Raw genomic sequence first — 26130 nt, 5'->3', positions numbered from 1 at the left:
AGAAATGTAAGACTTCAAACTCTAGCCTTAGAAGTGCTCTTTGGAATGACAGATGTCTAGAGGTGGTTCTGGTCTGAATTTTAAGCTCAGGCTAAAGTTGCATCTACCCTAACATTTATTTCTGAATTGTAGTGCAATTCTCAAGCTAATGTCCTAATTTTCCCAACCTACCATTAGCCGGTTTGATTTGCAGAGCAGTTTCAGTGCACCTGAGCTACATTCTGTTTAGAAGAAACTAAAACAGAAGCTCACATCCAGATACATAGCAAAGGCACTCCAACTACTAATGGGATCATAGAATCATAGAATCACACAATCATTTAAGTTGGAAAACATGTTTCAGATCATTGACTCCAACCGTAAACCTAGCACTGCCAAGTCCACCACTAAACTGTGTCTCTAAGTGCCACATCTACATGTCTTTTAAGTACCTCCAGGAATGGTGACTGCACCACTAGGCAGCCTGTTCCAGTGCTTGACAACCCTTTCAGTGAAGAAATTTTCTCTAATACCAAACTTAAACCTCTCCCTGCACAACGTGAGGCCATTTCCTCTCATCCTATCACTTGTTACTCAAAAGCGATCAAAGCAATGACTAGATATTTGGATGGCTTCAAGCCTTACAAATGATAGAGATGTGCAGTCCAGACCACCAGAAAAAAAACACTCGTGAAAAGTAAACCACAAGGGACCTCAGCACCAACTTTTGATCTTCTGATTCTCCCTTCCAAAAACTGCAAATAACATCCATAGTGTCAAACCAATTCTTTCAGAGCATTATGTTTGTAAGGTATCAGACTGGCTCATCCAGTTTCAGACACATTCATAAACCAATGCTCTAGCTCAGTTCTAACAACACCAAAATTAGTCTAGAACCCCAGCAAAGGTCACATCACTTACCAGGCCACTGCAAGTGCTGATCGCTGCTGTCCCACTCCCAGAACCTGGCTGCAACACTGTGCCAATGAAGTGACAAGGAACTCCTGAGCGAGTTGCAATCTTCGCACTGGTGTGGTTGCCATGTCTTCTTTCTACTACGTAGTTATGGGAAAGAAACCCCACATGGACAGTCAAGTTAAAAAACAGATCCTTCTCCTCATGGCTAATTTTGTAATATACCTCATTCTCCTTTTTGCTGAGATCTTTCTTCTTCCTCGTGTTCGAGATGTGATGGTGTAAATTATATGAAAGAAAATGCCCACTTGCATCTACTCTTGCTGGATCAACCACGTGGTATTCTGGCAATGTCTTGACAAATTGGTCTGAGCAGAAGAGGGAGAAAAAAAGAAGAAAAACTACGGTGAGTGCTAGCCTGTTCAGCTCTCAGATGATCTAAAGGAAAACGCAAAAGTGACTGCAATTCACTCCATCCTACCAGCACAAAGGCAGGCAGTGCACTACAATCCTCATTTGGGCTTTCTACTCTCCCACTATAACACTCAATTTAGCAGCTAAACATTCTTCTTTTCAAATATTTTGTCACCATTCATACAAAAGACTGTCACACACACACAACCCTCCCCACCCCACAAGAGCTGGGAACCCGCTCTGTCCTAGGTCCCCAGCAGACAATGCTCTGACTGAGGAGACCATCCTCATACATCCAAAAAGCTGACCACCTGAAACAGGAGACAGAGCCTTACGAATACACATGGGTGAAGAGAACCCTACTAATTGGCTTGATTGCTGTAGCAATAGCACCTCAGTAGCATCAGCTTTAGCAGATGTTGCAGCAGTGGAGGGAATCTTAAAGAAGGGTTTGAAGGTGAATGAACTAACCGTGCCTTTTGCATAAGGGGTTCCAACAAGGATAACACTGGACATCTTATCACTTGCCAGGATCTAGCAGGGGAAGAAAGTATTACTGGCATTCTTGGCTCCTGCTGTGATACAGAATAAACAACACCTGTTTCCATTTTTTTAAATAAATTAGTGTAAAACTAAAAAGCCCCAAGCAAATAACATAAATCCACTTCAAGCACAGTCCCTAAGAACTCATCCCCTAAGGGCCAGATCTTCTGCTGGCATATTTGACTTCAGCCCAAGAAGTCACAGTCTGAACATATTTCATCAAAAAGAAATTGTTAGGATACAGATCATTCCAGTTCCTCTTTCCCCTGGGCTATCCTTCATTCCCAAAGTCCCAGCCACTTATGAATGAGGTGTAAACACTTCATGTATTAATTAAGCTGGTTAAAAAAGCAATTAGCCTGCTCCAGGTACTTCCAGAGGGAGTTACTCCTCCCTCGGACTGGTAAGGCAATCCTTCTAGAGATAATTCTCTCTCCACTGCCTGCACCTTCAAAGCCACAGAGGATAAATCATGCCCAGACAGATAGCTGTCTGGATTCATCCCCTTCAGGAAGGAACATACCTTCTTCGTCCTCATTAGCTGCTCTATGAGACATGGCTGCTTGTGTTTCCTTAGGCCATGGACCCCTCAGACATGTGCACTGAAACACTTGCAATTAAAAAAAACACCCAAACAAAACATCCAAAAACACCACTTCCCAGCACATATACAAAACTACATGAGAAATCTGGCCTTGTCTCAGTAGCATCTTTATTTCGGAAGCAAACTTCTTCTCATACACAACAGATTTCTTTGTACACAAGCCTTCCCACCAGCCTACAATGACTTCGTGCCTTTGCAGGACAAGACACAGCAGTAAGCTTTTAGATCTCCACAGTGGCAGGTCTTGACGACATGGAGACTAACAAGTACCATGAGTTCTCAGATGCATCTCCTGCCCTTGTCCATGTAAGCATGGTGGGGACTGAGACACTGAAAACTCAGTCTACACCTTTGCGCCTGCGGTTCGCACAGCCTACAGATTGTACAAAAGGTGACAGCTGCCTAACAATTCAGCATCTGAAGATAAACCAAGGTCCCCCTTCCTCACACTCCAGAGTGAAGCAAAAAATGGGTGGGGAGAAGACAGGGGAAACACCCAGAAATATGGCTTACCTTATGAATTATAAGACTTCTAGGAAGTCCCACATCCCGTACTGTGCTAGCAAAGACAGGCTAACAGAGAAGGCTGCAAGACCAGGCCCCCATTTCTACAGTTTTCACCACAACTCATGAAATAATCAAATTAAATGTCTGAAGCAAAACTTACTCATTTGCTGTCACTGTGACATTTGCCTCTGCTTGATGTCTTGAGCTTAATTTGCTGTGGCTTAACTGCTAAGATCCGTGCAAGACCAAAGACTTGCAGTGTTGCACTTCAAACTATTCAAGAAAGTTTTTTTATTTCATCACTACAGTAATCGGTGCGTGGAGGTTAAGGCAAATTACACATCATCATCACTAAAAGCGAAAATAATGTCAAAGCATCTGGTGGCAACGGGATTATCAAAGCAGAGCACTCTGACTTCTTCCACCCACTCTTTCAATACTCATTTCTGAAAGGTAGTCACTGGTGAGGGGAATTATGCTGCAATAATAACATACTGTACTATAACTGCAGAAATGAATTATTAAGAAGTTTTCAAAAGACCAGAAGGAATAAGATGACAACACAACAAAGTTTAACAAGATGATGAGGCTAAAGACATTTCTGCAAGTAATCATTATCAGTTTTGTCTAGACTGCTGGGTAGATATTAGCTAAGGCCATCCTACCAATAACAATTTACTGAGCTCCACATTAAGCCTGACATACTGCTTGACCCTTCTAGCTGGACAAGAGTCCAAAACCTAGACAGGAGGTACGATTTTGGTGACACCTTTCTGCCCTTCTAGGAAAAAATAACACTCATCTAGAAGGGAGGGGGAACAAACAGAATAACTTAATGCATGTAGCCCACACTTCACAAGAATAAGGGTTGTATTCTTCAACACTGACTGCCTCAATTTTCCTAAAGTAATACTTCATTCATATTAAAACACCACAGGTTCCCATAAAACTTTGTGCCAGCAAGCATTTAATGGACGGAATCTATCCCAGTGCCACTGACAAGCCTTGGGGCTGGCATGCCATGGCATCCCACTTGGCCACCTAGAATTCCCTCCGCTTCAGGGAAGCTCTGCCTGTTGAGTGGGACTGCTCAGGATTTATAGGCCAGGAAAGGAAAGACTTCCCTGGTCAGCTTGTGTAGCTCCACAGAATGCTCCACAACCACTGCCTGAGCTTGCCGGCTTGCATCAGTGCCATGAGCAAGACCAAAACATCCCGATGAGCAGGACATGCTCCAGTCAGGACTCTGCCTTGTAATCACTGTGTTTGGACAGGCCCTTATGGGCACACTGGACAAGCAAGATTCAGGCCCTTCACGCTTGTTTGACAAGTCTAAGAATTGTTTAAGTTGTTGGAGAAACCTACCCTGCAGACCTTATTCTCCTTATTCTGCATCACTGGAAACATCTGATAATATTCAAAACCACTGCTGTCTGCTCTGCTCCTCTGTGGATTCAAATCCACCACACATGGCGGAGAACTGCCTACACTAAAACAGCTGTACACAAAGTAAATAAACTAGGATAAAGAGAAAAAGACACATGGTCTGTCACACATGACAGGAAATGCACAATTTCTTTTAGACAGATAACATGTTTTCTTGACAAAATCCCTTTAAAATGTGACACATCATCATTTGCCATTGTTTCACCTCCATCTTTCTAGTTCAGCTACATCTGCTTCTCAGACCCTCTGGCTCCTTTTCAAATGACTCCTTGGGATAGGAAATAGCATTGCTCATCTCCGGTAGAAGCATTTTCCCAAGCCAAAGAAAGGCTTCGTACCCAGGAAACACCCGGAGCTGCGAAGCCCCACTGCAGGGAGCAGGTCTTCAACATGCAGCAAGGGCATGCTTAACTGTCCCATCCACCACGCTCGTCGTGGATGTGGAGTGAGCACAACGCTTAACAGCTATGCAAGACACAGATTTTAGTCCTTCGCACTTCTTGCTGCATTCAGTCTCCCTCTGCAAAACATTAGCCAAATTTTGAACTGACCCTTTACACAAAGCTATTTGCAAACTCTCGGAAAAGCCTAGGTTTTTCATGCCTAGAAAGTTAATTAATTCTATTTCCGTTTCCAAATGCCTGACAATTACACAGTTACTCTGTGCTAATGCAGCCACGCCTGTTCTGCCCCATGTAGAGTCACAGAAATGCAACGACTGTTCGCATTTAGTTTAAATAATCCAGCAGGAACTAACTTCAGGGTAATTGTTCACTCCTCAGACAGCTTGCCTAACTACTTTTCCTTCCCACGATCTCTGAGAGAAGATTTTCTCCTCTGTGCTCAAGCTCTGCCACCGACACCACCGCAGCCGTTGATTGCATCAGGAAGTTTTTCAGAAGACAAGTTTTGTCTTCCTACACTTTCGGGTCTTCTACCACCAGGCAGACTCTTCCAGCTAATCACAATTTTTCTCTCGCAGGCGCCGCTTCTCTGATTTTCCTTGCAACAGCCAACAAGATAAAATTCCCGAGTTATGCTCCCCCAGCACGGCGTACAGCCCGTATAAACTGGCGGAACAAAGTTAATTCACCCAAGGGAGCAGCCTCAAGAAGACTACACTCCTAGGTGAAGCCTTACTCCTAGACCCACCGCGCTCACCGAGTATGAACAACCCACAGTGGGTTTTGCACCCTGGTAACACCATCAGTTTGTGCTGCTGCAGCAGAGAAGCGATCATTTGTTTAAAAAAAACCCAACAAAACAACAAGGAAACTATCAGGACGGTAAACTTTTTCAGCCTGGTAGTGCGAGAGGATTCTGGTGTTCAGCCAGACGCCTCTCAGCGAGGAAGACGAGCAAAGAGCAGGGTCCGGCAGTGCCTTCCCCTGCGCAGCTCAACCCACAGAGCTCCCCAGGACAGCCGGACGGCGCAGCCGGGGCTCGGCGCTCCCGCCGCGGACCCTCGGCAGCCCGGAGCGGCCGGAGCGGGGACGGCGGGGGGCCGAGGCGGCGGAGCCGTGGGCTCGGCCGGCCGCAGCACGCCCGCGGCCAGGCCGCTCGGCGAGGGGGGAGCCGCTCTCCCTCACGCCCCGCCCGGGGAAGCTCCCCGCGCCCCGGCCCGGCCGCCGACACTGACCTTGCCTTCCGTCGGGGAAGAGCGGGCCGCCGGCCGGCGGGGCCCTGCCCAGGCAGGGAGCTCGGACGTGAAGGACGAGGAGCCAGAAGGAGACGTGCGCCGCGCGGCTCCGCGGGACACATGGCATGGTGCGGGCGGGGAGCTGCGAGCGGAGGACGCCTAGCCGGGCCGCGGCATGGCCGGGCGGCGGGGCAGCGGCGGAGCGGCCTCCCGGCGCCGCCCGGACACAGGCGCCGCTCCCCGACAGGGGCTGCGCGGGGCCGTCCCGGTGTCTGGTTTCTGCCGGCGGAGGAAGGAGGGCTGTGGGGAGGGAGCCGCTCCCGGGAGCCACCCCCCCCCCCTCCGCCTCGGAGCCGCCGGGGTTAACGCAAACCGGGCCGGGCCAGGGGGGAGGGGAGGAGAGGCCGCCAGCGGGGGCTGCCCCCGCCACCCCCGCCCCTCGCCCTCCTCAGCGGCAAAGGTGGGGCGGCAGCCCCGGCCCCCCGCGCAAGGCGGCCTCCCCTCGCCGGGTCCGGGCTGCGGGGCCGGGGGAAAGAGCCCGCCGCGGCCTCGCGGCCCGGCTCCAGGCACGCGGGCGTCCCGCGCCCTTCCCGCCGCAGCGGCGAGGGACGGCGGCGGCCTCGCCCCGCCTGAAGGGAGCGGGGGGCGGGCGGGCGGCCGCGCCCGGCCGGGGCCGGTGGCCGCTGCGCAGCCGGAGCCCGGCTTCCAGGTTGTCACCTCAGGGCGCTGTGGCCGCGTTGTAACAGCGTGCTGCCACGTTTGGGTTACTTCGGAGCGTCCTCCCTTTGCGGGGAAAGTTTCTGGTCGCCTGGGCACCTGTATTTGTCAGTCCGTGCCACGCACTCTCCGCCAAGGGTCCCCTCATGCAGCGTCTGCCAAGGTCACCGCCCGGCCGGCGCTCCCCGGGTACCACAGGGCACGGCCTGGCCGCCATCCTGTCCCCCAGGCCTGCGCTGAGTTCCTCGCCCGCCTCGACAGCCGCCTGCGTGAAGTTGGCTCTGCCGTGTGTTCCTTGGATGGCTTTGCACGGCAGCCTGTGCTCAGTTACGCTCGTTCCTCTGCTCAAACTTCCCCAAAGGCAAATGGCTGCCGCAGTTCGGCTGCCTTGACTCGGAGAACCTCAAGCTCTGGAGAATGAAAACGCAAGAAAGTGTTAAAACTCCAAGGATTTCTAAATCAGATAGAAACGTGGCTTCTCCCAGGCTCAAGACATGATAACTCTGGAAACAGAACACATTTCAAAAAGGGTGATACTGGATTTATGAGTCATAGTGTGCTCTCTTTGAGCTAATGGAATAACACTATGCAAAAGAGGATGAATTTATGTAATGTTTGATATCCAACAGCACTTGCCAAGAGTTTGTTCATTACAAAGTATTTATTTTAATATAGTCATCTGTATGTTCTGTGTATGAGCGTTATCTCGCCTGTTACAGTGACAAGTTTCCTGCTGTGCTTGCCGTTAGGATTCTCTGAATAGCCTAGTCACATAGCGGGTACTGAGCTGTTCTGCGACACTGGGTATTGCAGGCTGCTTAGCTCTTTATCAGTACTTCCCTGAAATTGATTTAAAGCTAAGCGTGACCTGAAATTGATATAGTGTCTATAATACTGGACTTTTTAAAAACAATTTTTTTCATAGAACAAGCTACACAATTTGCAGTGAATATTTTAAAATAATTGAATTGGAGAATAAGGAAGTGCCTACAGTAAGTGGAATAGAAAGGAAAAGGACTGTGAAATGAGCAGAAGAGGCTAGAAGCGTTGGAAAGAAGGGGTGAAAGTGTAAGGGATGGGCGTACGTTTACAAAGTACTGGTTTAACAAACTTCTTGCAGGCAACCAGAAAAACAGCCTTTCTGTGAGGGGCGTAGAACTATTTGCTTCGATTTCCAGTCATCTTTTTGGGTAGGTGTTCTACTGTGTCTGATGTGAGGCAACTAGTATTTCGTGCAGGATTCTGTCTTGCTTTCTTTCTCAACAGAACAAGTTAATTCCCGTTGCCTGTAATTCTCTCCAAGCGTGAGGTGTTTCTCCTTCTGCGCTTTCCTGAGACTACAGAGTTTCTCATTATGGACTAACTCTTTCAACCTGTTACTCCTGCTGGTTTTCTTCCCTGTTATCTCTTCTCCAGACAGCATCACATAAGAGAAACAAAAAAATCAGGACATGATGGCAAAATAAAAGCTTGAGGAACTCAAGACGGTTTGTGGGAATATGGGTGTTCTGTTTTGATTTGATTTTTTTTTTTAAATGACCAAAAACTGTAGATGCAAAAGTCATACAGAATGAGAAAGAGCACTGTGGGAATCTGATTTGAAACATCTACAATTCCCTGGGCTTTGTGCCAGCATGCACATACACAGAAGAAATGATTCACTGGGTGTAGTGTCAGAAAATACCCTGGGGGACAGTAGTGTTCCTGCTTAAGGGATGCTGTGGCTCTAGCTGACACGGTCACATACGGTTAAAATGTGAAGCAATGGCACAAGCAGAAAGCACTTTTCCTGCTGTGAGGACATGCTGAGGCCAGATATTTAAGTGAACAGAATTTATGGCACTATATCTTCCCAGTATAGATGTGATTTTAGGAGACCATTTCTGGGCTGTTAAAATAAGATGCCTAAATATTAAGTTATTCAGTCTCTCACAAAGAATTGCAAAAATCTAATGATAAGGAATTAGTGATTTCTTGTTCTGAAAGAGACATAATTTGAGGTTTTGGAGACTTTGGTGAATGTAAGGGCTTTTTTTTTTGGTAACACAACCTCAATTATAAAAAGAGAACACAGCACCACACCGGCTGTGTTCTTGTGACAGCAGAGGTACGGCAGTTCAGTAACTGCAGCTCAACACAGGAAAGCCTGTACAGTTGTTGAAAGGAGGTCAGAAGAAACAAACATATGTGACCAAGAGACACGGTCGAGCCTGGATTGATCCAGGCACAATCAATATCTGGGTTCTTTTAAATTTAAGAAGAACTGCAGGCCAGAATTAAAAGAAATGCATGTATGGGAATCTATATGCTTGTGTAAATGTGTACAGAGAGACAGAAAAGCAGAGGTTATGAGCAGGGAGGAACTGCAACATAAATTATATTATTTGAGGTTGAGGAGTTGCTAAAAAATTAAGCCAGGCTGAAGACTGTCGAGAAATTTTGCTTCACTGGGAATGAGATTTTCCTGCCCGAAGTTTAAAGATCTGAGGCTTCTAATCTATGCTTGCTTGTCTCCTCCAGTCAGTGGGGAGAGAGGATTCCTCTGGAGAGTAACACATCCCTTTCTGTCATGTACAAGGTGAAACATCTGACTATATGTTAACTACACAGGCAGCTTAATAGTTTGCTTGGACCAGAAATGTTGAGAAGATGAATCACACGTGATGTGGTGGGCTGTGTTAAAAGGTACTGAGTTGTTAGCAGAGAGGTGAACCGAAAGAGAATGACCCTCAATCCCAAATGCTCTGTGGAGTTTGCTGGATAATTATTGTGCATCTGTTGATCATTTTTTGGAGACAGATTTAGATGGGAGTTTGAGTACCTTTTTTTTTTTTTTTTTAATCTTATTCCCTCTTGCTCATTTAGAGATGCAATGTCTTAACACAGCTGACTTGGTAATTGAACCAGAGACACTGTTGGATCCCTTAGCTTCTGTTTCAGTTGTAGTCTTTAAAGATCTTTGGAATTTCATAAGTTACTCATGCAAAAAAAATATTTGCTGACATTCCACTTATGGTATGTCTGTGGGCAGATTCAGGTAACAGAATGAAGCAAACTCTGAAGTAGTCAGTGATTCTATCACATGAAATTTCTGGGGTTGTTCACATTTAGATTCCTGATCAGTGTTCAGATGTGGATTGTTATTTGTAATTGGTGAGCTAATTCACAAAATGACAATTTCCTGCTTGGACTATGGTAATTTAAAAGCTTGTTTGGTCTTACTGTCTATACTAACAGTTTTAAAGCACATTTCTGGAGCAACAGGTCACTTTGAAGTTAACTTTTTATGAAAATTAGTGCCAGAAAAATATGTTCTCAGTGATCCACCTCAGAAGCAAATGAGGACATGAACATGATTAAAATAAATTTTTTAAATTAGAATTTATATCTGTATTAGAACAATACTTTCTGGATAACATGTCTGTGGTCCGTGAAGTGTACCGATGATGTCTTCCTCTGGGTATGAGAACTAGGTTGTCTAACAGAGATGTGGTAGTGAAAACCTGTATACACTTCCTTCTGCACTTTTAAGAAAAGAATTGCCACGAAAGTATTCCTCTGGTGGATACAAACCAAGTCACACCAAACCTTCACTCTCAGGTTGAAGAGAGAGTTGTAAAATCCAGTTCAAAATGCAACTGTTAACAGTTATTGTTGGAGTTTAGTCAAAAGCATGAGACTGTAGCCCTCAGCTCATAAAAAGCTGAGGGGAGATCATATGGGTTCCAGAAATTAGAACTGAGAAAATAAACAAACATGAAATGTCTCTTTTTTCATGTCTCCCTTCCTTCTCATGCTCCAAAATTTTGTTTTAATGAGAAGAAAATGCCATCAAAAAATATTCATAGGACAGAATTCTATGGCAAAAATGCAACATTTGAGAATAATATAGACCCATTTAAGTAACATATTAATAACTCTTTTTAATGAAATCTGCTCAAGAGCTTTAATATTACTACTTGTTGCTTCAGTGTGTTGAATAGAAAAAGATAAAAAAATCTTTTGCTGCTACAAAAATGCCTGGAGAAGTAGTCCCATGTCTCTGTATTTAAAATAGTGATACACGCAATATTTCAAAAATCCGCTTTGAGATAAAAAAGACTTTCATATTGAAAACAGAACCCAATCTCCCTTGCCAAAATGTTTCAGAACAGCGTGCAGCTGTCTGCAGCTCAGTCACTATTGCAGTCATAATCAATCTTTTGTTTGTGTACAAAAAGAAACTGTAAAGGAAGTGAAAAATGATAGGCATCTTTCGACGTAAATCGTAGGAAAAATGTAATTTTCAGCAAATCTTTATCTGGCATATTTATCTGGGACATTTTTAAAGGCTATTTGAGAAACACTTGTAGGAACACTTATCTCTGACACAATCTGAAATCGATGGGCAGTTTCTGTTGTGGTCTGAACTGGTGCAAGCTTTTTAAGTTTACTGTATAGATTGATGCTATCTGAAGGCAAACGAGCAACCTTAGCCCTGTGAATTTTTTTAGCATAGTACTGTTGGTGTGGTTTAACCCCAGCTGGCAACTAAGTACCAGGCAGCTGCTCGCTCACTCCATATGGGACTATAAAAGGAGTGAGCGAGTCTTAGTGATTACTCCTTGGCTCTCCAATCGAGGAACCAGCTAATGGATGGGGACCAGTGAGTCTTGGCCGATGCAATATTGCCACCGGTGCACCGTTGTGGTAGTGGTCGGCACCTGTTTTTCTTCGACTCTCCACAACTCCCCATCACAAGGGTTCTCTGAGAGACCAGGCAAGGTGGGCAGCTGTCTCCTTTGTCTCCACAGCAGCTATACCAAAATCCCACTGGTACCCTTTTGTGCCCCTAAAATACCTTCTGCTGAGGTAGTCTGTGCCAGCGATGCACGGAGCCTTGGGACCAGTCACCATGGGGTGCTTTGGCCACTCATTCCCGGTCAGACGCACTTCGGCCTCCAACACAGTTAGCTGTTGGGTTCAGCTCCTTTATAGCTTGATGGCACTAGAGTAGACTGTGCACCGATGTCCACTAGAGCCTTATACTCCTGTGTTCTGGTGTTCCAGGCCATCGAATCCGCACAGTCCTATAAATCCGGTTGTCCCTTTCCTCTACCTGGCTGGAGGCAGGGCCCCTCCGGAGATAGCATTTGTTACTCACTTCTTGTAAATGTGAATCAGAAATTCCTTCAAGAGGATCAGAAGGAAGATCAGCCCTTCTACTCTGTCTGGGGGACTGCCCACTGGAAACTGCAGCAGCAATTTTCCTGGAAGAATCCCCTTTTGTGATAGTTTTTCCTTGCAACCCATATCCCTGTGCCTCTAGAGTCAAGGTAGATTTTCCATCCCACTTCCTCATGTCCTCTTCGTGGTCCTGCAGGTAAAACCACAGGGTGCCTCATGATGTGTGCCTTCTATATTCTCTCTCTTGAGCAGAGGAACGCTTAGACCTAATAGCTGAGATACTGGTCCATACAGGTGGGGAGCAGAACTTACCCTCGAATCGCTGGAACTATTGGGATGGTTTCTCAGCTGGCATGTCTGGCAGTTTCTCCACAGCCGAGATGCAGGCCCGTAGAGAGGAAGAGAGACTTCCTTCGTATTGCCGGAGTTGGCCAGCCAATTCGTCTGCCCTTTGTCCCTCACCTTCTTTCCAGGACACTAATGCCAGTGAGTTGGCATACGAAGATGGTGCACTCCATAGAAACTTCCGCCAGATGGGTTGTGTGCATTGGACTTTGTCTGGATCTGTGGGTAACTGCTCCTTTGCCAGTTCATTATAAATCACCTGCAGCATGGCTAATTCCCTCAGGTACTGGATACCTCTCTCCATGGTGGTCCACTTGCCTGGATAACACACAACATCCTCACTGAAGGGGTACCTTTCCCTCATGCCTGACAGAAGTCTCGCCCAGAGGCTGAGGGTTTGTGCCTTTTTCCAATCACCTTGTCAGTGCCCCATTCCCTGGCCAGGGATCCCAGCTGCTTGGCTTCCTTGCCCTCTAATTCCAAGCTACTGGCCCCGTTACCCCAGCACCGGAGCAGCCAGCTGACAATGTGCTCACCTGGGTGGTGGCTGAGATCTTTTCAGATACTTGGCAGCTCGCTCAGGGACAGGGACTGGGTGACTGTCTCCGGTTCTGCCTCTTTCTTCTGCTTTCATGATGACCTTCGTTCACCTTCCTCCCTCACTAAGTGAACTGATTTCTTGTCTATTTCTTCTGCATAGGGGTGACTGATACCGGCATGGGCTGGTTCTCTGGTTCAGCTGCAGTAGCCACAGTGCTGTCACAAGGGTTGGAGTAGCTGCAGGACTTTTCAGAAGGGCTGGAGTAGCCACAGTGCCTGTCGGTCTGTTTTCCCTCTTCTTCCCCTGAGAGTGCTACATAGCATTGAGCAGTGTTTGATAGATACAGGCCAGGGCCCAGCATAGAGGTGTGAGTTGTGCCTCTTTGGAATAGCCATAGCGTTTTCCCTTCAAATACTCTATCACTTCATCAGGGTCCTGTAGCTGTCCGGGAGTGAAGTTCCAAACCATTGGACGTCAGAACTTCTCTAGATACTTGCCCATATTCTCCCACATGCCATGCCACCCGTGACTATCCAGCCTCGAGGCAAGTCTTTGGGTGGTATTCTTAGCAACAAATTTTGTAACCCTAGAGAAGACCTGAAACACATTCAGGAGACATAGCAATAAGAGCATGCTGACTTGAACATCCCAAGGATATTCAAAATTCTCAAAAGATGTTGTATCTAGCCTGAAGGAGAAGGAGGGAGGTGAAAGAGCAGGGGAAAGTATCCCCCCCATATTCACCATAGATTGGGTGCAATTAATAAATTCCGAGAGATGGCACCTGAGGTACAGGCATGACAGTAATGCCACATACAAACACTAGCTCAACCTTGTGCCCAGTGATGTTATCATTATCATGAGTTGATATTACACAGTACAGCAAAATGATAATCCTGATCCCTCTCCCAGAGCTGATAAACAGCAGGGAATACGTAGTGTGTGTGCAGATTTACGTACTACAACCATGTGAACAGACAAAACAACATTGTGACCAGCAACTATTTAATCAACACAAAAAATGGGTATAAACTTGTCTTAACACTCTCTGGTCAGATCTCGTTATCTCAGCCCTTTGAGCCCCACACCGGGCACCAAAATGGGCTGTTGTGGTATAGCCCCAGCTAGCAACAAGGCACCACATGGCTGTTCGCTCGTCGCTACCCCTGCCCCCAGTGGGATGGGGAGGAAAAGAAGAAAAGGGTAAAACCCATGGGTTAAGATAAAGACAGTTTAACAGAACACCAAAGGAAGAGAAAAAATAGTAAAAATGATAATAAGAAAACAATCTACAAAGCAAGCGATGCGCAGTGCAATTGCTCACCACTCAGAACCCGATGACCAGCCCGTTCCCAGCAGCAATCCCTGCCCCCAGCCAGCTCCCCCCCAGGTTATGGTTTATATGCTGAGCGTGACGTCATATGGTATCGAATATCCTGTTCAGCTTGTTTGGGTCAGCTGTCCTGGCTACGTCCCCTCCCAGCTTCTTGTGAACATTAACTCTATCGCAGCTGAAACCAGGACAACTATTCAAACCTCAAAAAGCCTCTTGCAAAACTCTGCAGGATCTGTTTGAGATTTCAAGAGTAAGCAAATCAGTCATGATTTGCCTGTTAACACCAGAATACTTCCTCAAAGTCTATGCCCACCAAGTTTATTACAGTTTTCAAAAAGATTGAGTCAGTAACATGAATTACACTGACACTTTGATAAAGAGAAGGCTCCAAAAAGTTATGCATTAGCAACAAGCCCTTGGTGGAATAAATAAGGAACAAATAGAAGACAATATTTTCTATAATAATGAACCTTAGGTAACGTGTCTGATGAATTTTGCAATAATTTTTGAAAATAACTGATGACTTTTTTAACATTTTTCCAGCTATGGAAACATTCTGAGGGTGTGACAAATAAATTATTTTGCAAATATTTCTTGTATTATTCATTTAGGTGTAGCAAGTTCCCTTACCTGCCTCTAAAACTTCTTCTCTGAGGTGAAGAATGACAAAAGACAAACCACCCAAGACTGAAAATGAATTTGTCTGGTCATCTAAATACAAGCGAAAAACCTGGACAAGCCTCTCACATTTGCAGACCTGAGTTCAAAATCCGCTACCAGTGTTCTCGTGAGGTACCTCAGTTCACGCTCTGTTGCTTTCTCTGGGTGGCTGACAAAAAAACTGTTCAGTCTCCACAGTATGTCAACAAGATGTGCCGAGCAGTGAAATACTCGAATGATAGAAAAAATTATTTCATGCAAGACACAGTTTCTGCAGTTTTTCCAGTGAAATGTTTAAAGTAGGACATGGAGGTAGCCATGCGATCAGAATGGGGCAGAAATCAGCCTGGAAAAAATCCACTTGTGCACAGTCCATCCTGCTAATGATTTACGAAGTGAACGTGTCATGGTCTCTGCATGGCTCAATTACAGATGACTTTTTTCCTTGTGAGCTAATAGCAGAAGGGCTCAGCAGAGGGGAAAAATGAACAAGAACTTCCTTATTTCAAATATTTTACTCACCTTCGTTTTGGACAAGCGCTGGCAGTAGTGCTAAGGCAGCCAGCGCTGCGGAGGGCTGGGGGGGGCCTTCACCTCCTGTGCTGTTTGCAGAACATCTGCAGTGGCGCGGCTCTGATTAAAACTCCGTATTTTCACTTCGCTTGTTTATGCGGTTGCTGCAGTACTGGTGTTGAAGGACTGCTGGCTTTCTTTCCTGCCTGTAGTGTTGTACAGTCGGCTGTGCAACACCGATGGGGCTGATGGGGCTGCTGTTAGATTTCGCAGCAAGGGTGATTTACTTTGGGTGAGAGAATTTGAGATACTGCTGCCATTCAGCAGGCTAAGGGATGAAGCTTAATGCCCCGCTATTGAAAACGTCACCTGAATGCAGCCCTAGTCAGTGATCAAGAGGTGTGGAAGCCTAGAAAAAATGCATAATTTGCAGAAAATGGGGAATAAATGTCAGGAGTCCAATTTTCAGGGCCTGCTGCAGTCAGCCTGTTGAAGGCCCATTATTTCATGGAATCGTAGGATCATAGAATGGTTTGGGTTGGAAGGGACCTCAAAGATCGTGTTGTTCCAACCCCACTGCCTTGAGCAGGGACTCCTTCCACCAGACCAGGTTGCTCAGAGCCCCATCCAACCTGGTCTTGAACGCTGCCAGGGAAGGGGCAGCCACAGCTTCTCTGGGCAGCCTGGGCCAGGGCCTCACCACCCTCAGAGTGAAGAATTTCTTCCTTATATGTAATATAAATCTACCCTTTCTCAGTGTAAAGCCATCACCCCTTGTCCTATCACCACATGCCCTTGTAAAACATCCCTCTGCAGCTTTCTCACAGGCCCCTTCAGGGACTGAAAGGCCGCAATAAGGTCTCCCAGCAGCCTTCTCTTCTCCAGGCTGAACAGCCCCAGCTCTCTCTGCCTTTCCTCACAGCAGAGGTGCTCCAGCCCTCGGGTCATTGCTGTGGCCTCCTCTGGCCCCACTCCCACAGCTCCCTGTCTGTCCTGTGCTGAGGGCTCCAGAGCTGGATGCAGGACTCCAGGTGGGCTCTCACCAGCGCGGAGCAGAGGCGCGAAGTCCCCTCCCTCGCCCTCCTGGCTTGACGTATTTGAAAGCAGGACGGGGAAAGCAAAGCCCCGGCTCGATCCCCGCCGGCCGCTTGCTGTTTCTGCCGCAGTCCCGGCGGCTGAGCGCGCTCCGGGCACCGCGCACGGACGGGACGGGGCCGGCGGCGGCTGCTGGGCTCCGCGGGCCGGGGCCGGTCCCGGCCGTTCCCGGCGCGCCGGGGCCCCCTGCGGGCGGCTGCCGGGAGCCTCCGGGGCCCCGCTGCCGCCCGGGGGAGCGGCTTCACCCTGCAGCGGGCCGTGCCGGCCGCTGCCTTCGGCCGAGCCCTGCGCGCCGCCGGCAGCCGCACTCGACGGCTTCGCCTTAAAATCCGGGACGGCCCCGGAGGCGGGACGGGCGGCTGCTGGCTCGTCTCGGGCCGGCGAAGCGCGTCCAGGCTGGTGCCGCGGCTCCTCGGGCGGGAAGGCGGGGGGTGCTCGGGGCGAGCCCTCGCAGCGGAGCGGGGGGAGCGGGGAGGGGGCCCTGGCCGAGCTCTGCCCGCGGAAAGGCGCCGCCCGGTCGGTCCCCGGACGGGCAGGCGGACCGGGGGCGGGCGGCGGGGACGGAGCCGCCGTGAGCGAGCAGGGCGGGGGCCGGGGGCCGGAGGGGGGGGGGCCGGGGCGCGGCCGCCCCGCTCAGCACCCGGGAGAGCTCCGGCGCCGCACGGCGCATGCGCCGGCCCCGCCGGCGCGGATATAACGGGGACCGCCGCCCGCCCGCCGGGCACCCCGAGCCGGGCGGGAGGCAGCCGCAGCCCGGCTCCGTCCCCGCGTCTGGGGAAAGGCCCCCGCGGAGCTGTCGCCCTCCCTGGCATGGGATGGGCGAGCCCTGCGGGAGCGGCGCCTGCTCGCCGGCCGCCGGCATGAAGGAAGGAGCGGGCGGGGAGTCCTGGGACGCGCCGCTGGGTCTGCTGGAGGGCTCCCAGGCGGGCAACGGGAGCAACATGTCCTTCCTGCAGCTCTTCAAGAACATCGAGCTGGAGCGAGCCGACGGGATGCAGGGGGACAGCTCCGACGTGGTGCGGATTATCATCTCGCTGGTGTACTCCGTGGTGTGTGCCCTGGGGCTGGTGGGCAACTTGCTGGTGCTCTACCTGATGAAAACCAAACACGGCTGGAGAAAGTCCTCCATCAACCTCTTTGTGACCAGCCTGGCGGTGACTGACTTCCAGTTTGTGCTGACCTTGCCGTTCTGGGCAGTGGAGAACGCACTGGACTTCAACTGGCTCTTCGGCAAGGCAATGTGTAAGATTGTCTCGTATGTAACAGCCATGAATATGTATGCCAGCGTCTTCTTTCTCACTGCCATGAGCGTGGCTCGATACCGCTCTGTGGCTTCAGCCTTGAAGAACCAGCGGCGAGGTGACCCCCTGGGTGGCTGCTGCTCTGCCAAGTGGCTTTGTGCGCTCATCTGGCTGTCAGCTATCCTGGCTTCCCTGCCACATGCCATTTTTTCCACCACTGCCACTGTCTTTGATGATGTGCTCTGCCTCGTCAAGTTTCCGGAGGGCCGAGGCAGCAATGCCCAGTTCTGGCTGGGTCTGTACCACATCCAGAAGGTGCTGCTGGGCTTTGTGGTGCCCCTGGCCGTCATAAGCCTCTGCTACTTGCTCCTGGTGCGCTTCATCAGTGACAAGCATGTCGGCAGCACCTGCAGCGGCCCCAGCACCAAGCGCCGTTCCAAAGTGACTAAGTCAGTGTCCATCGTGGTGCTGTCTTTCTTCCTGTGCTGGCTGCCTAACCAAGCGCTCACGACGTGGGGCATCCTCATCAAACTCAACGTGGTGCACTTCAGTACTGAGTACTTCCTCTCCCAAGTGTACCTCTTCCCCATCAGCGTGTGCCTGGCGCACTCCAACAGCTGCCTCAACCCCATCCTCTACTGCCTCATGCGCAGGGAGTTCCGCAAGGCGCTGAAGACACTCCTCTGGAGGATCACCTCACCTTCCCTCACCACCATGCGCCCTTTCACCGACACAACCAAGCCCGAGCAGGAGGAGCAGGCCCTGCACGCCTTGGTGCCTGTCCACCCCATCACTGCTTCTTCCCCTGCTGCGACGGTCCAGCCGGAGCTGGCCTACTACCCCCCTGGGGTGGTGGTGTACCACAGCCGCTGTGACCTGCTGCCCGCTAGCTCTGCGGAGCAGTGCTGCTGAGATGGGTGGGGTGCTCTGGGGGGTGGGATGGTGGGGTCTGTGCGAGGGGTGGCCCTGGGGTATTGAATGCCTGGCGGGTACCAGGGGAGGAGGGGTGGGTAAAGCAGGGCTTCTGGGTGAGAGATGCTCTTTTGGGGTTGTGTCTCCTCTTGGAAACTTGTTGATGGATATTGTTGTCTTGAAAATGTCCCTCAGACTGGAGAACAGGAGTTAGGAGGCGGCAGTGCTGGCACACTGCTTATTGGGGTGTCTCTAGGAGATGCTTGTACCTGTTCTGGGGAAGAGTAACTGGGGACAGTGCCAGGACTCCATCCAGGGAGGATGCAGGGTATTCAGGGCACTGTAGGGAGGAGAGGGGCTGGGTGGGCTGGAGCGAGGCTGGGAGGCCTTGGCTGTGTCCCCCAGACCTGGAGGTACAGGCAGCAAGGGGCCAACAGCCCACTCACCCCTGTGTCTTTGTTTCTGGCAGGGGGTGGGAGCTGGGCTGCTTTCTCACTGCCGTGTGGCATTGTAAACGATGCTGGCCTGGCTGCGGTCACCGCTCCCCAGGCTCGAGTGAGGGCACAGGGATCAGGCAGCCTGTGTCCCATTTCGTATCTGCCCCGATGGGAGCAGCCAGGACAAGTGGGTACAAGGCTCCTTCTTGTTCAGGCTTGGCCCCTTTCCCCTCCCTTAGGGACCCAAGGAAGATGGGGGATGAGGAGTGCTGTGCTCCCTTCTAGATCTGTGCAGTATCTGCTTTTCCAGCTCCCCCCATCCCCTCTGCTGCTCCTAGGATATAAAGCAACACAGACAGCCAAGGAGAAACCCAAGGACAGGACTTGCAGCTTCATGGAGAGGCGTTGCCTTGCCTGGGTTTGGAGAGGAGGGTGTGAGTCCCCCGACGTTGTGTTCCCCAGCCTCTGTCCAGGCTGCCTGGGGGGAAGCCCACAGTCCCAAACTGCATGTGGCAAGGCAGGCGTCTCTCCCGGGGCACTGAGGCTGTAGGCTTTGCTCTTGCTGTGCTTCAGACTGTTTGTATTTCACTCCAGGAAATCAGCACAACTGTAAATAAAAAAGGGAAAAAAGAATCAAATCGTAGCCACTTCAAGCTGCTTACTCTGGGATACTTCTGGGTTCAGCTAAAACCAAGCACAAAGGTTTTTGTTCGGATAAAGTGTTTGTGAAGGGTCTGCACTGATATTTGCCAGTGTTTCAATTCACTCCAGTTCAATTCCTCTGGTGTGAGCAGCCCTAGAGCCTGCAGTTCAGTGCTTTCGCACCCCGGGGAGGGGCAGGGACAATGCCTATCCCAGCCTGTGTTCCACAGAAACATCTGGGAAATAATTTGAGATTGATCTGAAATGAACTTCTAAGGGCATGAAGAAAGTGTAATTTTAAGCTGTGAAACTTTTTATGGCGAGGTTATATATTTACTTTTTAAAATATTTTTTTAAATTATGAGGAAAAATAATTTAGAAAGGAAAGGTCAAAATATTTATTTTAAAAGATGGGAAAATACAACATTTCTAGTTTTGTTGTTAAAACACGAGTTCGTTAATCGCCACTGCTATGTATGGGATGAATGTAAAAATGCAAAATGCAGAACTCCTCTCTATTTCCATCCCCTTCCCCTGCAGCCTAACTCCAACATCTGCCTGACTCTGCAAAAAAAGTGTTTTGCAGAGGGTTGTTTGTCACCTCTAGGTACTGATGTGGAGCAAACTTACTATTTCTGCCCAGAGAAAATTGCAGTGCTGCTAGTGGCAATTATGCTCTGCAGACTCTGTAAGGTTTACTGTACATGTTGGTAATGCCTATTGTAAAATTTTAGTTTGGTCTGGAAGCAGTTGGTTCTGCTACTTGCAAGGAGAAGCTGGTGTTCTGTTCTTCTCAAGGCAGAAGAGACTTCTGCTACAGCTTTGGGCACCTGCTAACTGGAGAGACACAGGTGCCTGGAGAAGAATAGCAGAAGTGAGCTGGCAGCTGGTGGACATACTTATACAGATGCAAAGACTCTGAAGAAATCAGACATATCCACAGAAGAACTTGAGCATCTAAGTACTGTACAACTGCCCCTCCAGGTTCCCAAATCCTGACTTGGCTGCCAGTTGAAGTCTGTAGGTACTTAAAGTTTTTTCTAGTAAAATTTTTGTGCCTATAAGTCTGCTCCTAGCATGCCTAAAGCTGCTTAAGTCTGTAGCACTTATCTGTGCTTCATGGGGATCTCTCAGTCAGGACTGGCCACAGTGTGTGTCCTAAAGCCAGGGAGGCAGCTCTGCATCCCGACACAGAACACACCGCGCCAGGCTGCACGAACTTAGCAGGGGCTGTAAATTTCACTCGTTCCCCCATCCTTTTGCATCTCTGTCTAGATGGGCTTCTCCTGTCCTACCTGCAATGCATGTGCAGATTATACTCCTTCCTCTTCTTTTTTGAAACACTAAGTGGGCAGAGCTTGTGCCCACAGCCTAGGAGACTAAAGCTTTCCCTCTCCCACATCCCTGGGGAATCACTGAATCTCTGGGCTACTCTGCGAATGTGCTCAAATCCTCTGGCCTGAAACAGTTCCCTGTTGCGTGAGTTGCTCGCCATTGCTGGATGATAAAGAGAAGGCAAACCCTTGAACACTGCTTTGCAGCATAGTGGTTAGGGGGTGAGCCCCAAAGAGGAAGTGCCAAGATTTTTTTACTTGTAAGTACAGAAGAGCAATTGGATCCTGGTCTGGATTGTAGGTCTCCTCTTTCCGAGAGCAATGATTAACTTGCTCCCAGGTCCTGGTTCAATGAAGTTTCAATATGCCATTCAAGAGCCTGAGAGCATTCTAGACCTATAAATCTAGCAGCCTAATGTGTCAAAGGATTCACAAGAAATGCGTTTGGTCTCATGTGTTCTGGGAGAAAGCCCTAATGCCTGTGCTAGCAGATTAAGAAAGCTACCCAGTTGTGTGAGAAATAGATACCATGAACCCATAACTCCAAGGTTCAGAGAGATCTAAAGGTGTCTCTGCAGGTCAGGAGAAAGTACCTAAATTAAGAAGAGGGGATGAATCTCAAAGCCATGCTCTCTTCTTAGCATTTGCTTTTGAACAGCATAGTTTCTTGCTTGGCTTGGTGGAATTTTAATCCCTGCCCTGATGCTTAAATGTTCTTGTGCATTACATAAAAAGCTGTCAAGGTGTCTGAAGCATAACTATGAATTTCAGTAGGTAGCAAATTGCCTAAAACACATCCTCGGCAGTGTTCAGCGTGACAAAACCTATGTCCTTTTGTAGATGTCAATGTAGATGTAATTCTATGCCAACAAAACAACACAGTAAAATAGATGTTCAGAACAACCACTAGTTGGCCCAGAATACTAGAAAGATACTCAGAGGAAGCCCCAGGAATCTGATTGCTAAAACCATAAAAACCTTACATTTGGCAAATCACCCAAACAGGAAAATACCTTGGGTGCATAGGGGCTGGACTATGGACTTCGAGGGCAGCTCTTTCTTAAGCCACCAAGTGTAGGTCATGAATCTGCTGTTCGAAGGAGGCACAACCCACCCACAATCAGCCAAAAGGATGGTGTAGGCCAGACCGGCAGGTCAGGCCGTGCAGGTCAGTGTGTATCCAGCATGGCCAAAGGGCACTGCTGCAGCTGTGCATGAGCAGAGGGAAGTTTTGCTTCGTGTGTGTGGCAAGTCCCAACTATCAGTGCATGAAATCTGGGCTCTGTGTTGCATGGCCAGGGGCACCAGCCTGGGCATTGCAAGGAAGAGGCGGTTGCTGTGAGTGTGCACACAGCATCTGGCCTGTGGCCTGAGCAGAGGGTCTCTCCAGCTCCAGCTTTGAGACTGCGCATCGACAACAAGAAGTCCTGCTGGGTATCTGGGGTTTTCCTAAGTAACAGTAGAACATGCTTCAAACACACTCCTGTTTCCTCCAAATGTTCATGTCTGCATTTGTAACAATCACCTTTTTGTGGACTAAAATAAACACAGCTGAAGGATGCAAAACAATAATTACAGAGTTCTTTAAAAGACTTTTCGCGACGGGTGTCCTGCTGTTACGGATTCTTGGTGGGGTGCTGGCGGAGAGGTGCGTATCGCTACAGAATGATAGGGACATGAAGGAGCAGGCTGACACCTAGTGACAAACTGAAAGAACCTTTAAAGCCCAGATAGTCTCGTTAGGCACTGACTTTGCCTAAGGACTTCTAAAAAGTCTCGGCCCTCCCCCCCCCCCAATAGCTAACCGAGCTCTTAACGTGATAACAACCTCCAATTGCATTTCCAGGTTTCCCTTTTAAATTCCTCTTCAGTAGAAATATTGCTTCACTTTCCCTGTGAGTTATTCTGGCACTCACTTTAGCAGCAAAAAAAATCCAGTCCCCTTCATTCCCGTTCACAACTGTCTGCTTTAAAACTTGGTTATTCAGCTGAGTGCCTGTGCAGAAGCTCTGATCTAATGGGTATCCCTGAGCTTGAGCTGGCGCAGGTGCAGCTCAAGAACATTAGACTGGGAGCTTGGATCTCCAGTTTCTAGTGAGGGTTTTTTCTCTCCTGCTTCAAAAGAGGATTCTGATAAATCCATTCAGAGAGGGTTATTGAAAAGATCTTTTCATCATGATTAAGCAGTTATAACAATCTCCTGCAGGTACCTTCTCAGCATCAGTCAAGTGCAGCGGCAGTTGAGACAAAGTCTGCAAGAAAAGTCTGGGCAGCCAGTTAACTTGTTCTTTTGCTGAAGGGTAGCTGGTAATTTGCCTTAGACATGTTCCCTAGCTGCAGAGAGTTGCTTAGAACTGTTGCTTTCAAATCCTACACCCATGTGTGGGTTTCTCAGCCTATGTTTGTGAATAGCCTCGGAGTCCTTTCCAAAATTTTAACTCTAAAACATAGACTCACAGGATGGCTGAGCAGGTTGGGCCAAGAAAACCAGCTGGAGACAGAAAAAAAGTTATTTAGTTGTGCAAGTTTTTTGAAAACTTGACCTACCTGCTTGGGGAGGACTGCAGACTATTCAGTGTAGCAAATAACAAAATAAAGGTAGACCACTCACGTATCTACTCTTTCCATTCATTTCCGTCCTCCATTCCTTGGGACAATGAGATACGGTTTCTCCAAGGACCTGTGTTCTTCCTTGCACAGACCAAATGAATGAGTACTGAATGAATTTCATCATTGGACAATGATCAAATTACCTATTCAACACTGACTTCTAGCATCATTGTTCAAGGGACATTTCCGCTTTCGTTCAGAAGTCGCATCTAACCTAATGTTGGATAAAACTAGAGTGTTGCGGAAAAATTAACTTCTTTCTCTCTGTGTAGTTGTAGACCTCGGTGAAAAGGTCTCTGGTCAGCTTAGACAAGAAGTCTGAAAATCAAATACCTTTAATTTCCTTTTCAGGTAAAATCCTAAAACTGAGATAATAAAGTTGTTATCAGTTCATAGCTACCAACAATTAGCCCAGAGTGAGGACAATAGGAAAATCATGTCTGACCAAGCTGGTAACCTGTCATGAGACAATTGGTTTGGTGGGTGAGGGGAGAGCAGTAGATGTTGCTTATCTTGACTTAAATAAGGTTTTGATGCTCTATTCCATGATGGCCCCATAGAAAAACCAATAAAGAATGGACTAGATATGTGGAAAGTGAGATGGATTGAAACTGGCTGAACTGTCAGGCTGAAAGGGCTGTGACAAGCAACAAGAAGTCCAGCTGGAGGGCAGTGACCAGTGGTGTGCCCCGAGGCAGGTACTGGGGCCAGTACTGTTTAACTGTCATCTTTAGTGAGCTGGATGATGGGACAGAGTGCACCCTCAGCAGCTTTGCACTGGGAGGAGTGGCTGCTACACCAGCAGGTTGGGCCACCATTCTGGGGACCTCCATGGGCTGGAGAAGTGGGCTGACAGGAACCCCGGGCAGTTCAACAGAGGGAAATGCAAAGCTCTGCACCTGGGGGCAGATAACCCCCAGCACCAGTGCAGGCTGGGGCCGACCGGCTGGAAAGCGGCTTTGCAGAGGAGGTGCTGGGGATTCTGGTGGACAAGCTGAACGTGAGCCAGCAACGTGCCCTTGCGGCAAAGGCAGCCAGCAGCATCCTGGGCTGCGCTAGGCAGAGCATTGCTAGCAGATGAAGGGAGGTGGCCTTTCCCCTCTGCTCAGCCTGGTGAGGCCACATTTGGGATGTTGTATCCAGTTCTGGACTCCACAGTACAAGAGAGAGATGAACTTGCTGGAGAGGCTCCAGTGTGATGTAGGGCTTGGGGCATTTGGCATGTGAGGAGAGGCTGATGGAGCTGAGGTTGTTCACATGTGAGGAGAGGCTGATGGAGCTGAGGTTGTTCAGCCTGGAGCTAAGAATGCTCAGAGGGATCTTAACAATGTGTGTAAATACCTGATGGGTGTGGGGTTAAAGGAGATGGAACCAGATTCTTCTCAGTGTTGGCCAGGGAATGGACAAAAGGCAATACGCACAAATTGAAATTCAATAAATTTCATTTAAATGGAAGAAAAAAACCACATTTTTATGGTGAGTTTGGTCAAGCACTAGAACAGGTTGCCCAGAGAAGTTGTGGAGTCTCCATCTTTGCAGATGCTCAGAATGTGAGCAGACACAGCCTGACCAACCTGCTTCAGCAACTCTGTGCTGAGCAGTGGGATCGGAGTAGGTCATCTCCAGTGGCAACCCCAACTATTCTGTGCTTCTGCCTGATTCTATGATGACAAATAAATTGCTGTGAATACGTCTTTGTTCCAATACACTAGAATTAGCACAACTGTCTTGCTTGACATTTATTCTGAAAAACCTCTAAAAATTTTATGCCTTCACATCATCTCGTACTGCGTATTTCAAATCATTTATTATATGTTTATGGCCATAAACAGATTTCAAAAATGTTTTTACTGCTTTTTATTTCTGCTGAAACAGCTGAGGGGGCTCAGCAGAAACACACTCTCCCTTTTGCCCATCAGAAGGCATTTTCTGCTGAACTCCTGTCCCTTATTCACAGGCAAATCCAGTGATGCATATAAAGGTAGAGAGCTACCCATGAGCTCCTGAACTGAGGGTAACAGGGATCCTACAGCAGTGTATTAAATAATGGCTCAACCTGTACAGCTGATCACAAATAGTGAAAAGAAGAATCTGGTTTGAATTTCAGATTTGGAATTACATTTTCAGAGACGTAGACTGAACTCTTGAATTTTGAGCACACTTGATACAAAGTCATTCCAAGTAAAATATTCCAAGAAATAAAATTCCTTTTCAGAGAAGAACACCACCCTTTGGTAAGGTGCCATCTCTGTCTCAGAGATAACCACAGTTTTAGAAACTGTTTTATTGCTGTGCTTTGCAATCTTATGGCAATCTAACAATATCTGGGATACATTTCTTAAAGGTCTACTTGCTGGGATTGGGTGTTCTGCTGGAATTTCATCACTTACCAAAAAAACAAGGCTTCAGGCCTTAAAATCCCTGAAATCTGGTAACTTGCAAATTGTCTTGCAAGATGGCATTTATTTTACTAAAAACAAAACAAAACAAAACAAAACAAAACAAAACAGACAAGACCAGATCTGAACACTGAA

At 48.3% G+C, this 26130-nt stretch overlaps 2 protein-coding genes across 4 annotated transcripts in view; one reads left to right on the top strand and one right to left on the bottom strand.

Moving 5' to 3' along the window:
* Nucleotides 1-6282, bottom strand: part of ADAMTS12 (ADAM metallopeptidase with thrombospondin type 1 motif 12) — a 170386-nt gene extending 164104 nt beyond the window's left edge. For 2 of the 3 annotated variants that reach the window (XM_075410653.1, XM_075410656.1), the window contains exons 1-2: nt 6048-6281; nt 901-1262 (exon numbers count right to left, since the gene is read on the bottom strand). In XM_075410653.1, the coding sequence (XP_075266768.1) occupies nt 901-1262; nt 6048-6174 (489 nt within the window). In that variant the 5' untranslated portion in view covers nt 6175-6281. Of the gene's footprint in view, nt 1-900; nt 1263-6047 lie in introns of all 3 variants that reach the window. The other variant, XR_012761860.1, reaches the window with a different exon arrangement.
* A 10877-nt stretch (nt 6283-17159) lies between these two features.
* On the top strand, nt 17160-18573 carry RXFP3 (relaxin family peptide receptor 3). Its single transcript, XM_009943730.2, has one exon. It carries the CDS (start codon nt 17236-17238, stop codon nt 18571-18573), a length of 1338 nt encoding a protein of 445 aa, XP_009942032.2. The 5' UTR covers nt 17160-17235.
* The last annotated feature ends 7557 nt before the right edge of the window (nt 18574-26130 follow it).

The sequence above is a fragment of the Opisthocomus hoazin genome, chromosome Z, assembly GCF_030867145.1.
Source record: "Opisthocomus hoazin isolate bOpiHoa1 chromosome Z, bOpiHoa1.hap1, whole genome shotgun sequence".
Lineage (NCBI taxonomy): Eukaryota > Metazoa > Chordata > Aves > Opisthocomiformes > Opisthocomidae > Opisthocomus > Opisthocomus hoazin.
Note: the sequence above shows the minus strand (reverse complement) of the source record. Positions and strands in the feature narration are given on the sequence as shown.